General features: G+C 41.8%; 1 protein-coding gene across 2 annotated transcripts in view; it reads right to left on the reverse strand.

Annotated features, from left to right (window-relative positions):
* The window catches only part of prima1 (proline rich membrane anchor 1), a 31636-nt gene that overhangs the window by 6317 nt on the left and 11154 nt on the right, over positions 1-14165 (reverse strand). For both annotated transcript variants that reach the window (XM_054797060.1, XM_054797059.1), the window contains exon 3: positions 12334-12466. In XM_054797060.1, coding sequence (XP_054653035.1) covers positions 12334-12466 — 133 coding nt within the window. The remainder of the gene's footprint in view (positions 1-12333; positions 12467-14165) is intronic.

The following is a 14165-nucleotide window of genomic DNA, read 5'->3' on the forward strand; positions in this document are numbered from 1 at the left end:
CAGCTGCTAGCTTACGTGCTACCTGTTGGAGACCCCTGTGATAGCATCACTGTCTAAAGCTGTACACACTACGTGTTTCTGTTGCACAACTTCGACACGCAACGAGTGTTTTCAAGACAAGCCATAAGTTTTATAATGATAACAAGAGAATAAGATTGTTAGGTGACACTTTAAAAGTTGTGATGATGATCGATGATTGTTATAGCCACTTGTAGCTCCGAGCTAGCTAGATGCCACCAGCCAGGCATATTATGTGTAAACAAAAATGCCAGAAAGTGGAATGAGATTGAACCGTGAGTGATCACACACGCTGGTATAGATAGGCTTAGCATGTGACAAGCTGTCGTCAGTTGACTACACATTTTACGAGCTATTGTTCATTCTCCCGATAATAATAAACTAAGTAAAAGTCAACGCAACAGGTGCCGCATATCTGGTCACATACGCAAGCGTCAGCATGGCAGACATGTGATTCCGGTGCATGCTTATCAAAATAAAGCGCAGTGAAACATTTTAATTATATTTTAAATGGTTTTCAAACTAATTGTGGTTAATATGTGTGTAAATAATAAGCTATATATTTATTTATATAGCATAAATATCCATTCATACAATATATTACTTAAACTTGTTTTCAAGTTTAAAAACACCTCTCATTTTTAAGGTGTGGCGGCTTTTATTTTGTACATTACATGTAGAGGAAGCCCTGAGGCACTCATATTGATAAATATAGTAAATATATTACACATTTATATATTTATAAATATATATTCTATGTTTATAGTAGGAGGTAGATCTTTGGGTTATTTTAAAAGTAGCTCGCAGGCTGAAAAAGTGTGAACACCCCTGTATTAAAGTGTGTGTGTAGCTCCGCCCCCTAAATTCACACACCTCCCATCTGCATGTCTCCAGAAAAAAAGTCATAAATTAATCGAAATTCCGGGAAAGTCTACAATTTTTGGCCCGTGTTGCGCTCATAAATACTGTTACAAACCAAAATTTGAATGCCATCCAAACAGTTTGTATCGGATGACAAGAGCAAGTACAGGTAACGGAAATGAAGCCAACTCAAGGGTTTACACTCCACGCTGGGTCCCCTGTCAACTTAAAGGCCATGCCATTAAAAAAGGACTTTGGAGATGAGTTATCCTATTTGCTGATTTGATTTTCCGCTCTCGTCAATCCTTTCTAATAAGACCAATGTTCAAAGGTCACATTTGCAGGAAGGGAAAGATGCATTGCCAGCCGATAAGGCAATTACCTTCTGGGACTGCTAGATGCAATCTTCTCTCTGCTTAGTAATGACGATGTGTGTGTGGCTTGGCAAAACAAGCTGGGAATATCATCCATCCTTACATGAAAGTCTCTTACCGTCTGTCGGTCTATGTGTGTGTACAAAAAATAGAGATGTTACTCCTTACCGCTACTGGCCTGGAAGAGTAGTATCATTCAATAAAGGCCCTTTCATGCACTCCTCTGTGCCTTTTGTGCTTATTATATTTGTCCAGTGTACTGTGCCTTGTGCAGCGACCCCTTTATGTAACTTAGAGACACATGTGAATACAGTTAGTACAGTCATTGTCCCACTCAGCAGCGTACAGTGGACTCTCCAACACACAGGAGCCTTGAGCGACATCTTGTCTCCTCTCCTTTCAAAGCCACGACTGGTCGCTCCGACTCTGACCGCTCATTCTTGGACCAGAATGCAAATGATAACAGTTTGTCTTGCACCATCCTCCACTTACCAGGAAGTAGGCTGCTAACAAACATGAGGACCAAGTATAACATAAACAAACACAAATGTGATTGATTTTTTTTCACTTTTACATAAGCAAACCATGTGATTGTGATTGTTTTTTGGTGCCAAACTGAGTGTGCGAATATAAAATGTTGTAATTGAGGTAAGGCGCAACCTGCTCAGCCAGCATGGATGAATTCATGGTAAACTATAGGACATTATTTCCTCGTTTATCGCAATTAATTGGTTCCAGACCCGACTGTGATAAGTGGATTTCCGCGAAGTAGGATACCTCATTTAGAATTCAAATATTTTTGGATGTAGAGCACGGAAAACCTTTTTACGAACTTCTAAATACATTTTACATGTCAGCATCATTAGAGGCCTGTAGACATGAAATAACACCCCGTAGTCACCTTTACCCTCGTATTCACCAATATAGTAACAATGATAACAGCGAATAAGCAATGTAAGACATAAATAAGACTCATGTTCTTGTGCGTTAGCTTCGAGTGCAGTATGCCCAATGCTATTTTATGATTATTATTATGATGATTATTATCTTATTATTATTGTGCCTGTTGTGAGATCATTCGTACGTGAATAAAAGCCTCTTGTTGTGGCGATCAAATCTGATCCCCCAAACATTACAGTTACATTACTGACACCTAGTGACCAGTGTAGAATACTCTATAGCAGGGGTGTCAAACTCATTTTCATTGAGGGCCACATCGCAGTTACGGCTGCCCTCAGAGGGCCACTTGTAACTGTCAGTGTACATGAATCTAAATATGACTATAACCTCATAATATTATTACACAGTTGCCCATGCATTACATTATTATATTTTTACTAACAAATTGATGGATAACTTGCTTCGAAATGAGAAGTGAAGTGAGAATGTCATGGTGACAAGCAGACATTCAAGTATTTGTTTTTGAAAAATGCTTGGAATATCTTGCTGCATGATTAGATAATACTGACGTTTAGAAGAACCGCATGCAGTACAATTTTTCTGTCACAATGACAGATCAAATACATTTAGAAGGGCAGAGGTGAAGTGCATTATTGACATGCATTATTCAAAGGGTTTCGCGGGCCGCATAAAATGATGTGGCGGGCCACATCTGGCCCCCGGGCCTTGTGTTTGACACCTGTGCTCTATAGCATCACGTCTATGAATGCATCTTCTGCCTTATATTTGTAATTTAATTCATTTAGCCATTTTTGTGCTTGGAAATCCTTACATTTGCACATTTTTTGACCAACAATAGGCCATATTCAAGCACCAAATGGCATGATTTATTAATTCATACATTTTGGAAACACCGTGATAGAGTGAAGCCACAAAATTTGAACCGCCATGTGGTGAGGGATGACTGCATGCAACAGACATTTTAAAGCGGGTAAAGAGGTGGATAAAGCTGCTGGTTTCTGACCACTCATGATGCTTCAAATGGAGCTACTACCATCTTGTGGAGTTAAATTTAAACTATGTTTTTTTGAACGGAGAGACACCAGCATGCAGGGCCTCTGCCATATAGTAGCTTTTGGGTAATACTGCACACAAATAAACCATCAAACAGCATGGAAAACAAAACTCCAAAATAAAATCTAGAGAAATAATATAATATGCTCCAATAACAGTCCTTCTCTTGGTGTGCCAGGACTTCTCTGCACGCGCTCACTCTGTTTGAACGCTCTCCCGCTGTCAACTCAATTCGTCAGCCCTCGTTTTTAAGTTGCCCCCGTCCTCGAATGTGAATGTGATTTTGTCACACCTGTTAAACCATTATGTCACTTGGTGCTGTCTGGGCTGTCATGGCGTCATCCTCGTTCGAGCCTCTCATGCGTGACATAACTCCCCAGGATCCCTGCTCAGCTATCTATCGTTTTTTTTGACGCGAAGTTTGCGAGTTTCATCTTTCAACAGAGTCTCAAATGTGTCATGATGATAATATTGCGGGGGGGTGTCGCGATACACTCAGCTCACGAGACCAGACAATACACGATATTGGCTTTACTAGAGAGAGAAGAGATGATATTTTAACATTCAAAATGTCCGCTTTTGGGACTAATAAAGGCATATCTTATCTATCTTATCTTGTTACTTATGAGAAAACTACAATGACAAAAATACCCGACAAACAGACTTTTTTATTTAATTGAGTCACAAAACAACGCAGGTACATTTTGGAACGTTTTACAACTTTGTATAAGCACGATGCTTTTAACGGCTGAACCTTTTTCCACAAATTGAAACAAAAACTTAAAACTCTAAACGTTAAAATGATGACGGCAGTTGTAGCTGCTGCTACTAATCACATACCTTGACGGGTACGTAAAGATCAGTGGTGTGCAGTCAGGGCCAGAAGCACTGAAATACATTTACAACTTCAATTCTATATTTGTTCAACATATTTGTATTAAATGATTCCCAGTAGTCTAGTATTTTCATTTAGTACCGTGTTTCTTGGCTGCGCTGCTTCCAGTACTGAATGTGTATGATATGTTTTTTTTTGTCCAATCAGATGTCAGCTTCTACAGTCATATAAAAAAATGATTAGACCACCCTTGTTTCTTCAGTTTCTTGTTAATTTTAATGCCTGATACAACTAAAGGTACCTTTGTTTGGACAAATATAACAATGACAACAAAAATATCTCATCAGAGTTATATTTTTTGGCAGTACAATGCTATAGCTATTCATGTAAGAACTTAAGTGAGTTTGGTTATTATCAAGAAAAGCATGGAAGTTGCTAGATATCAGCTCTTAAATGAAATTCTTATGAGCTATATTTGTTATCATCATTATATTTGTCCAAACAAACGTACCTTTAGTTGTACCAGGCATTAAAATGGATCAATAAACTGAAGAAACAAGGGTGGTCTAATCATTTTTTCCACGACTGTACGTGAACTCCTCCACCTGGGGCAGGGCCTCATTCCCAACCTGGAGGGAGCAATCCAACCTTTTATGACTGAGAACCATGGCCTTGGGTTTGGAGGTGCTGAGTCTCATCCCAGAAGCTTCACACTTAGCTGCAAACTGCCGCGGTAAACACTGAAGGTCACAGCCCGATGAGGATATCAGGATGACATCGTCTGCAAATAGCAGAGAGGAGATCCTAAGACCCCTGAACTGGACTTCCTTGACTCCCTGGCTGCACCTAGAAATTCTGTCCATGAAAATTATGGACAGAATCTGTGACAGGAGGCCAACGTTCACTGGAAACAGGCTCAACTTACTGCTGGCGAACCAGGCTCCTGCTCCACTTGTACAAGGACCAAATGGCACGTAGTAATGCGCCGCCAATCCCGTAATTCCGGAGCACCCCCCACAGAACACCACGAGGGTGTTCTGTGTCTCAAATGCCTTGTCCAAGTCTACAAAGCTCATTTGACTGGTTGTGCAAACTCCCATGTACCTTCCAGTACCCTTGCAAGGGTGTAGAGCTGGTCCAGTGTTCCACGACCAGGACGAAAACCACATTGCACCTTCTGTAGCTGAGGTTCGACTAATGGTCGTACCCTTCTCTCCAGCACCCTGGAGCAGACTTTACCAGGGAGGCTGAGGAGTGTAATCCCCCTATAGTTGGAACACACCCTCCGGTACCACCAAACCAGTCTGCCAATCCAGAGGTACTGCTCTCGACTTGGGTTGAAGAAATGTGATGATAATATCTGATAATATCTACGGTCATGGAAAAAAATATTATTGTTATATTGTTTCTTCAGTTTATTGATCCATTGTAATGCCTGGTACAACTAAAGGTACGTTTGTTTGGACAAATATAATGATGATAACAAATATAGCTCATCAGAGTTTCATTTAAGAGCTGATATCTAGCAACTTCCATGCTTTTCTTGATAATAACCAAAATCACTTACGTTCTTACATGAATAGCTATAGCATTGTACTACCAAAAATTTTAACTGTTATGAGCTATTTTTGTTGTCATTGTTATATTTGTCAAAACAAAGATACCTTTAGTTGTATCAGGCATTAAAATGAACAAGAAACTGAATAAACAAGGGTGGTCTAATCATTTTTGTCCATGACTGTATTTATTTATCTGTACTGTACAGACAGAACTCAAACCTGAAACCAGCAAAATGCAGCAAAATGGAGAGCAGTGAAGCACACAAGCGTCAAATTGATGCAGCACTGGACAGCTTACACTCCGAACAGACTTTGCCATGGTCGACCAAAGAAGTCGAATGCACATGCTCAGCTTCATGTCCAGAGGTTATGTTTGGAAAATAGATGTATGAGTGCTACCAGCATCGGTGCAGAGGTTAAAGGGGTGGGGGTCAGCTGGTCAGTGCTAAGACCATACACTGCACACTGTATCAAATTGGTCTGCATGGCTGTCGTCCCAGAAGGAAGGCTCTTCTGAACATTGTCATGGTTTGGGGCTGTATAACTCCTGCTGGGGGAGCTACAGTTCATTGAAGGAAACATGAATTCCAACATGTGACATACCCAAGCAGAACATGAGCAGTATTCCAACATGATAAGGACCCCAAACACACTTCAAAGGTAACCACTGCCTTGCTAAAGAAGCAAAGGGTAAATGTGATTGGCTGGCCAAGCATATCTTCAGATACAAGGTACAGATACAACCAATTGAGTATCTGTGGGCCATCCTCAAACCGAAGGTGGAGGAGCACAACGTCTCTAACATCCACCAGCTCCGTAATTCATGGAGCAGTGGAAGAGGATTCCAGTAACAACCTGTGAAGCGTTTTGGACATATTCAATGTACGGGTGTACTAACTTTTGTTGACAGACTGTTAGACATTGATGGCTGTGTGTTGAGCTGTTTTGAGAGGATAGTACATTTCCACTGTTACTCAAGCTGTATACTGATTACTTTATACTGTATCAAAGTATTATTACTTCACTGCTTTCCCATGAAAAGATATACTAACACTTTTGCAGAAATGTGAGGTACGTTTAATTGCCAGATGACCAAAATCAGGCTAGTGAACAATTAACCTAACTAAAAGTGTTTGGGGTCATTCAAGGCGGTGCTTTTGGCTAATGGCTTTGTTGTAAACAAAGTGTGAGTCACGATGACTTCCTTAGGGACATATGCTTCTCACTGTGTCCCTGTGGGACCCAGGGAAAGCCTGAGAGATAAAATAGTCCAGCTCTGAGGTGTTGTGTGGGAGCAGATTGGTGCATGTGGCTGCTTTGGGAGCTGGGATATACCAATATATTTCTCAAGGGGACCATCAGGCAGTTTGGGGATTCTCCTACTTTGAAAACAAAGTCTAGGGTCCATATTCATGTACGCAATCAACAAATGACTCACTGCATTCTATATGTCACTACTTTAAAAAGTTGCCATCTGCGAGGTGCTTTATTTCCCCACAGTGTCGTCCACGTCCACTCCCACTGACCATGTCGCTTGAGGCCGCCGGAGAGGGCAGAATGGTTTTTGGTCCTCTACTCAGGGTTTCAATAATGGATGCCAAGCTGTTGACACGTGGCAGGTGGCAACACAACACTTCACAGGTTAGATGAATATTTTATATCAAAGCTGTGCAATCACAGCGCACAGCCCTGTTTGAAGTTTGGGCGATGGATCATAGTGAAATTAGGACACGTGACATGTGCTGTTTACAATTACCTTCACCATCTGGAAATGATAGTCATGGATGATTAGTTTAACAAATGATGTAGTTGAAGCCATCTAACATAACATTTAACAAGTTTTTTAAATGTACTGCGTTGCCCTTGGATCGGACGGGAGCAGCTGTGGCGTATTATCCACTTTTAGACAAGCCTCCCGCAGCGTTAAGTGATTAGGAAAAGCATCTCGCTCCATTAGCACGCCAGTTTGAGGTTTGTTTATTTTGGCTTTTTGGGTTGGCAGACAGCCGGGAGGGAGTGCAGCTTCATGTCTTTTTGCTTAGGATGCCACAGCAACACTCGGAGGCAGCATGTGTCTGATCCTCTACTTTATGCTTGCACACACCAGCCTCCCTGCTGCGGCTGTGCACTCTCTATAGAATAGCGGGGAAGTTGTTTTTTTTCTTCTTCTTTTACGCCAGGCCCTTTGCTGGTGACAGATGAGTGGCAGACAGACATGATAAAAAATAAGAAAAGGCCAGGGGGGCTGGGGCCGACACAGCCAGCTCGTCGACTGTCTAAAGCACTCTGGCCGTCGGCCAGATGTTTTCTTCGGAAAAGCCTGAAGCAATGAGGAGCTGGATTGACTCTGTATAAATTGGATGTGTTTATTTTTTCACTGACAAACCCTTATTTCCTATTGGTGTTGACCGGGGCCAGTTTCCTTGACATTGTTCCAAAAGTTTACATTTACTACAACGGTCATGTGACCAGCGCAGTATCATTACAGAAGAATCTAGAAAAGGTCAAACACAGTCTGCTCCAGGATACTGGTCCACCTCCGATTAGCTCATATTTAAAAGCAATTTCCTTAGGAAACAATGGAAATGGAAATAATCTGTTCCAGGGTAAAGCTGTGGCCATCATTGCGTGTCCCAATACAACATTTTCACTTCCAATCCAGTTCTGATATTGCAGCTTTGATCCTCAGCACAGAACATACATACTTTTATTACGTCTTTACTAGCGATGCATGTTAGAAAAGGCTCGATCTAGTGATGTTACTCAACAGAGAACCATAGTCAGCAACAGCAAGTATGAGAAAAACTGACCCATTTTCTTCGTGATGCTTGTGGTCTATACAGTAGTTTTATCAATAAGAGGCATAACTTAGCGAGGCTCGAAATGCTCAATGAAGCGTTCAAACCCGATATTATTCACTACCAACTGGGACTGGCTCTTTTCTCTTACAGCCAATGACTTTTTGCCGTCCCGTGGAAGGTTCTCACGGTTTGCAAATGTGTCAAATAGCGGTGGATGTTTCAGGAAGCCAAGCGAAAATCCTTCTTCGAATATGCGATGAGATTGGTCGTATCAAACCCCAGTTCTGTGCCACCACGGGAAACTTCTGCATGACAAGTCTTGCACTCAGCGGCAATTTCTTTTTCTCACTGACATCACGCCGACTCCTTGGTAAACACGCTAGCAAACGCTGTTTACGTGAGTTCTGCATGCTGGATAGAAGTGTTGCTGCTGGATAGCAGAGCTTGCACGGAGACTGGAATGGACTGATTGTACCAAGCATTCAGTACTGTTTTTTGGTTGATACCGGACCGTTATCCGATGTCTATATCGGATCAGGACTGCGAAGCGGGTTTTGTGGGTTAGCGAGGTCTGCTGAATCTAAAGCCAGGCTTGCCTGTACTCCAAAGGATGTCCAGAGTTTCAACATAATATCGTCTATAAAAGCCCCGCTGTTTCACTGTGTAACTCATTTGAAAATGGCGTCACCATTTATTGAGAACCCGGTGGCAGCACTACAGTGGGAACGGCTTCTTTGAGACTGGTGACGTTCTTGATAAGAGACATCGATTTTTAGCGGACCGAATACGCTACGCTTTGCTCACTTTTTGAGTGTCAGGAATAAAATGCAGTATGAAATATTAATTAGGCCAATGTTCGGAGAGGTATATGTTGCAGCAGTCCTTGCGTAAGCACTCAGCCCATTGGTCTTATATTACAATATTTGCGGGAGGAATAAGCCCGCTGAGGCATCAATCAGCTGGAACAAAACATTTCTTTATTCTAAAAGGAAAAACTTGTCACAAAGGAAAAACTAGATATAAGTTTCACTTTTGCGTCTCTCAGCAACTATGGTGCATTCAAGGACAAGCCGGACAAAGTATGAAATCTTAACGCTTGACAAAAAAACATATTATTATCACGAAGCATAAAACCACAAACATATATAATTTTTTTAACAGTGGTACATGTGGGCTGTACATTTTACCTGCATTATATATATTTATAAACTATTGTGAACTTATGGTGAATGAAATGTGTTTTTTTACAGAAAAAACTGCCTGTTTTTGGAGTAAAAAAAAAAAGATCTGATCCATACTGTACCATGGCCAACTGAACCCTGTGCCGCTTAGTGGAAACATGGTTTGAGATACTCAATGTCTGGCTTAGACAATACTGTCTAAGCTGGCTTTGCACTACGATATGTTATCCATCCCTTTCATCATCTATTTACCCTCCCTAGACTATTAAATGATTATAGCAGCCGTGACAAATGCTAAAGGAAGCCCGTTTATTCTTGGATTGCTTGTCGCTGACGAATGTCTAATGAGGTCTGACTGGACTTGGTTTTTAAGAGCAGAATGGCACTGAAGTCTGCATGCCGTCTGGTGCCCACGGAGCTTCAGGACACGACCCGCTTGCATGTATAAAAGATGTGGCCTGCAACTGAATGACTGCGCAAATTAATTCATAAATAATGACTCTGGTTTGGGGATGGAGCCTGTAATGCAACAACACTTTCCTGCCGCGGCTGCATTAAAAAAAAAAAAAAAGGTGCCCCTCGGCTACACACGGGGGGCTGGAGAATTGCCGTAATGAATTCCTGAGCCAACCACCCATTACTTCCGCTGCCTGACTTTGCCTATTTGTTGTTTGGAGGAAGGAGGGATAGAGCTCTGCTGAGGGAGGCTTAATATAGTTCAATAAATATAATGTATAACAAGCTGGTTTCATCACGCACAAATAAAACATAGCCATGATTTCGCACACACATCTGGAGTTATCCTCACATGGGTGTGTAAATATGTCAAGTTGTTTATGGATGGGTGCGCACATGCAGTCCTCTCCTTGCACACGATGCGACTTGTGTGTGTGTCTTCATTAAATGTCTGCCAACATTAACGTGTAATTCAGAGTGCATGTGTGACATGTGCTGCCTGAATGTCACACAGAAAAATGGGTCTGGCGTTCGCTGCAGGCCAAAACCTCACGCAGTCTTTCCTCTAATAAGCCAAATGGGGGGAAACGTTTGCCATCGCACCAGCGGCCTCGCGGGACTCCTCTTGCTTTCCCGCATTCGGCCGCCATTGTGAGTCTCACTTATGCAAATGAAATTCAACAGTATCGCGTAGTCTGCAATGACATTTACAACCTTTTCTGTGATTTAACCTCTGACTCCAGTGAGACCCAGCGGGGTCAATATGCACTCTGTATCAATGGCACATGACAAGAGAAAGAAACAGCCCCATGTGTCAAATTACAAAAACTGTATGTTGACTGCCTACCTTTCAAGTGAAGTCGGAACGAGTGCTCACTTTCACTACGTCTGCCCAGCGCAATAGCGGCTTGTTTACAATAATTAATTGTAAATATAACTTTTAATGGAATAGACTGTTTTAAACTCCTGTTTCCATGGCAATCTTGTACTGAACAGAATAGGTGAATAGATGTCATAGTGCCACAGTGGAGGTCTGCATGGATTGTAGCTCAACGTCCCTGTGATCTTTTTCTTTGGGACCACAATCAATTTGAGACTGAATCAACGGTGCCTCTGCTGTTTGCAGCCAAGTAGTGCACTCCATTTTGCACTCCTCAAATGCTTCTAAGCACAACAATCAGTTCCACCCAATCAACATAATTCTTAAAGAGCGATTTTTACGCCCCTCCCCAGTTCTGATCACCATTTGTTTTTTAGTTCACAGCATTAGGAGAGGTTTCACTTGCAGAAGAATCCTTACATTCCAGACTGTTGGGAAATAGGAAATACCCCACTTACAATGCCCAAAGTCCAACCCTGGAAGCATTCCAGTTAAACGTAAACAACAAACACGGCTGACATCCTTGATAAGCGTGTTGTTTAGCATTAGAGTAACATTGCAGTTAATTAAGCTGAGTATGCAAACAACAAGCCTCATCTGTTCTGGCAGCCTCATTCACTTTTTTAACATTTTACTAAATCATTTCATACAGAAATGACATACAGATATATACAGATATATAGTTTCCAGATATATGTAGTTTCCAGATATATAGTTTCCATGCAGAACAGGCGGTGATAAATGCTGATATTTAGCATGACAACAAAGTTAATATCATCTTTCCATTGACGTTTTACATTTACGATGGACGCCCCAATTGTTATGTGACGTCACGTTTCTTCTGTGTTCACTGAAGTGCAGGTACAGCGAATTTTGCGACTTTGCGAAGCATTCCAATCGGTAGAATGTCTGAAATTTTCCAACTTCCCAGTTGCCACAGCCCATTTTGGTGCAAATCTGAATAAAAATCCACATAGAGGTATGTACTATTCCCCCACCACAGGAAGTAACCAGGAAGTAGTTGTAAGCAACAAAAATACAGCACTTTCAGGATTTACAGGAAAAGGTGCAATGAATCAAAACTGTTAGAGCCCGTCGTCTAATGTCAAGTCACCGTGTACCATGTTATGGTTTGTGTTTTGGAGTTAGGCTTGTTCTTTATGTTGACTTGATAAGGTTATATATTGCCAGGAGTTAACTGCCTGTTGTGTCAGGCTTCAGAATGCCAGATTTTGTTTTTGCTATCTACAGTCCCTTTCTTGTCAGAATTGACTTTGCTAACTACAGAAACTGACAAAAAAACACAAAAATAAATTTTGTCACTTTGGCAAAGGTCTGCTCCTTATGTGATTTCAACAAAAACTGTGTTCAGTAAAGAAGGCGTAACAACCAACCTCTTGATGGCCTTGTAGCAGATGATGATAGCTGAGAGTAGGAAGACGGCTGAGGCACAGCCTACTGTTCCCAGCACTATAAAGTCCATGTCCGTCCACCAGGGTCTCACTAAGGGCACCATGGGTTCTGCCACTGGGGAGAAGAACAGTAGGATTCCATCAACACATCATCAAGAAAAGCCAAGAAGCCACTTGACCGACGGTTCAACATTCAGCGATATCACTATCGACACGACCATAAATCATTTAAGTTCCCTTACAGAGGCACTCTTACACCACAACAATTATTGATGCACACACGTCCTGCTCTTTCCACATTACATACAGTATATGCAGGAAGACCCACTCAGTTGGAAAACGTGTGAATCAGCAACTTCAAGTGTGTAGTGCATCTATCTATCTATCTATCTATCTATCTATCTATCTATCTATCTATCTATCTATCTATAAGTCTGTCTATGTTTCTACAATCTGAATTGTACGCTTACACACAATACTGTAAAATGCATCCCAGAAATAAATAATACCGTACAGTAAGATATTGTGACTATTTTTGGTTTAATAGTATTCTAGATGTGTATGTAACTTTGACTTTTTATTTTATTCTGGTTTTCATTCAAATAAAAACTAAATGATTTAAAACTAAAAACTAAAATTAAGCAGTTCATCTGAGAAGTCACTCCAAATCTAAACGGCTTCTTCTACTTGTTAATGCTGCATTTTGTTACTGCCGTGGGGGTTGTTTCCAGTTGGAGGTAAGAACCAATTCCTTTGAAGGGGAAGGATTTTTTTGGAGGATAGATACAGTCCCAGCCAGTCATTGTCCCAGATTCCTTCCGCATTATCCACACATACATATTCATTGCCTTTTAAAGACTACACTCTAGAGCAAAACTTCAGGCCTGAGATGAAAGAATGGGCAGATAATTATGCAGTTATCAGAATTAAAGTGAGACTCAGTCACATGAATCATTCATGGTGTCTCCACCTTTTTGTAAACAGTCTCATAAAGGAGTTAAAACCCACTAAATGGGAAGGCTTGTCATATTTCCTCACAACACAGACTAGCTCATTGAGGCTTTAAGGCAGGCTTTCCAGCGAGGGCCGCATACTGAAAAATCAAAGGATGAGAGGGTCCATTTTGATATTTTTCATATTGTCCATCCATCTATCTATCTATTTTCGTCCGCTTATCTGAGTCCAGGTCACAAGGGCAGCAGTCTCAGTAGGGAAGTCCAGACTTCCCGGTCCCCGGACACCACTTCCAGTTCCATCGGGAGGAAACCAAGGCATTCCCAGGTCAGCTATGTGACATAATACCTCCAGCGTGTCCTAGGTTTGCCCAGGGGCCTTCCTCTGGCTGGGCATGCCTGAAACAATGACGGTCGGCAATTCGCCTGTTCATCTCGCACTCCAACCTTCCCTCACTTGTGAACAAGACCCCAAGATACTTGAACACCTCCACCTGGGCAAGACGTCACTCCCAACCCTGAGGGTACAATCCACCCTTTTCCGACTCAGAACCATGGCCTCAAGTTTGGAGGTGCTGAGCCTCATCCCTGAAGCTTCACACTCAACTGCAAACTGCCCTAGTAAACACTGAAGGTCACAGCCTGATGAGGCCATCAAGACCACATCGTCTGCGAATAGCAGAGACGAGATCCTAAGGCCCACAAACAGGACCCCCTCAACGTATTGGCTGTGCCTGGAAATTCTGTCCATAAAATTTATGAACGTCTTCAATAAATTCAAGAGACGTGTGCAACCAAGACAGTCCCTCAACATCCAGAGTCATGAGCAATTCAGACCTCAGACTCTGCTTCCTCTACAAA

This window comes from Dunckerocampus dactyliophorus, chromosome 13 (assembly GCF_027744805.1).
Source record: "Dunckerocampus dactyliophorus isolate RoL2022-P2 chromosome 13, RoL_Ddac_1.1, whole genome shotgun sequence".
In the NCBI taxonomy this organism is placed as follows: Eukaryota; Metazoa; Chordata; class Actinopteri; order Syngnathiformes; family Syngnathidae; genus Dunckerocampus; species Dunckerocampus dactyliophorus.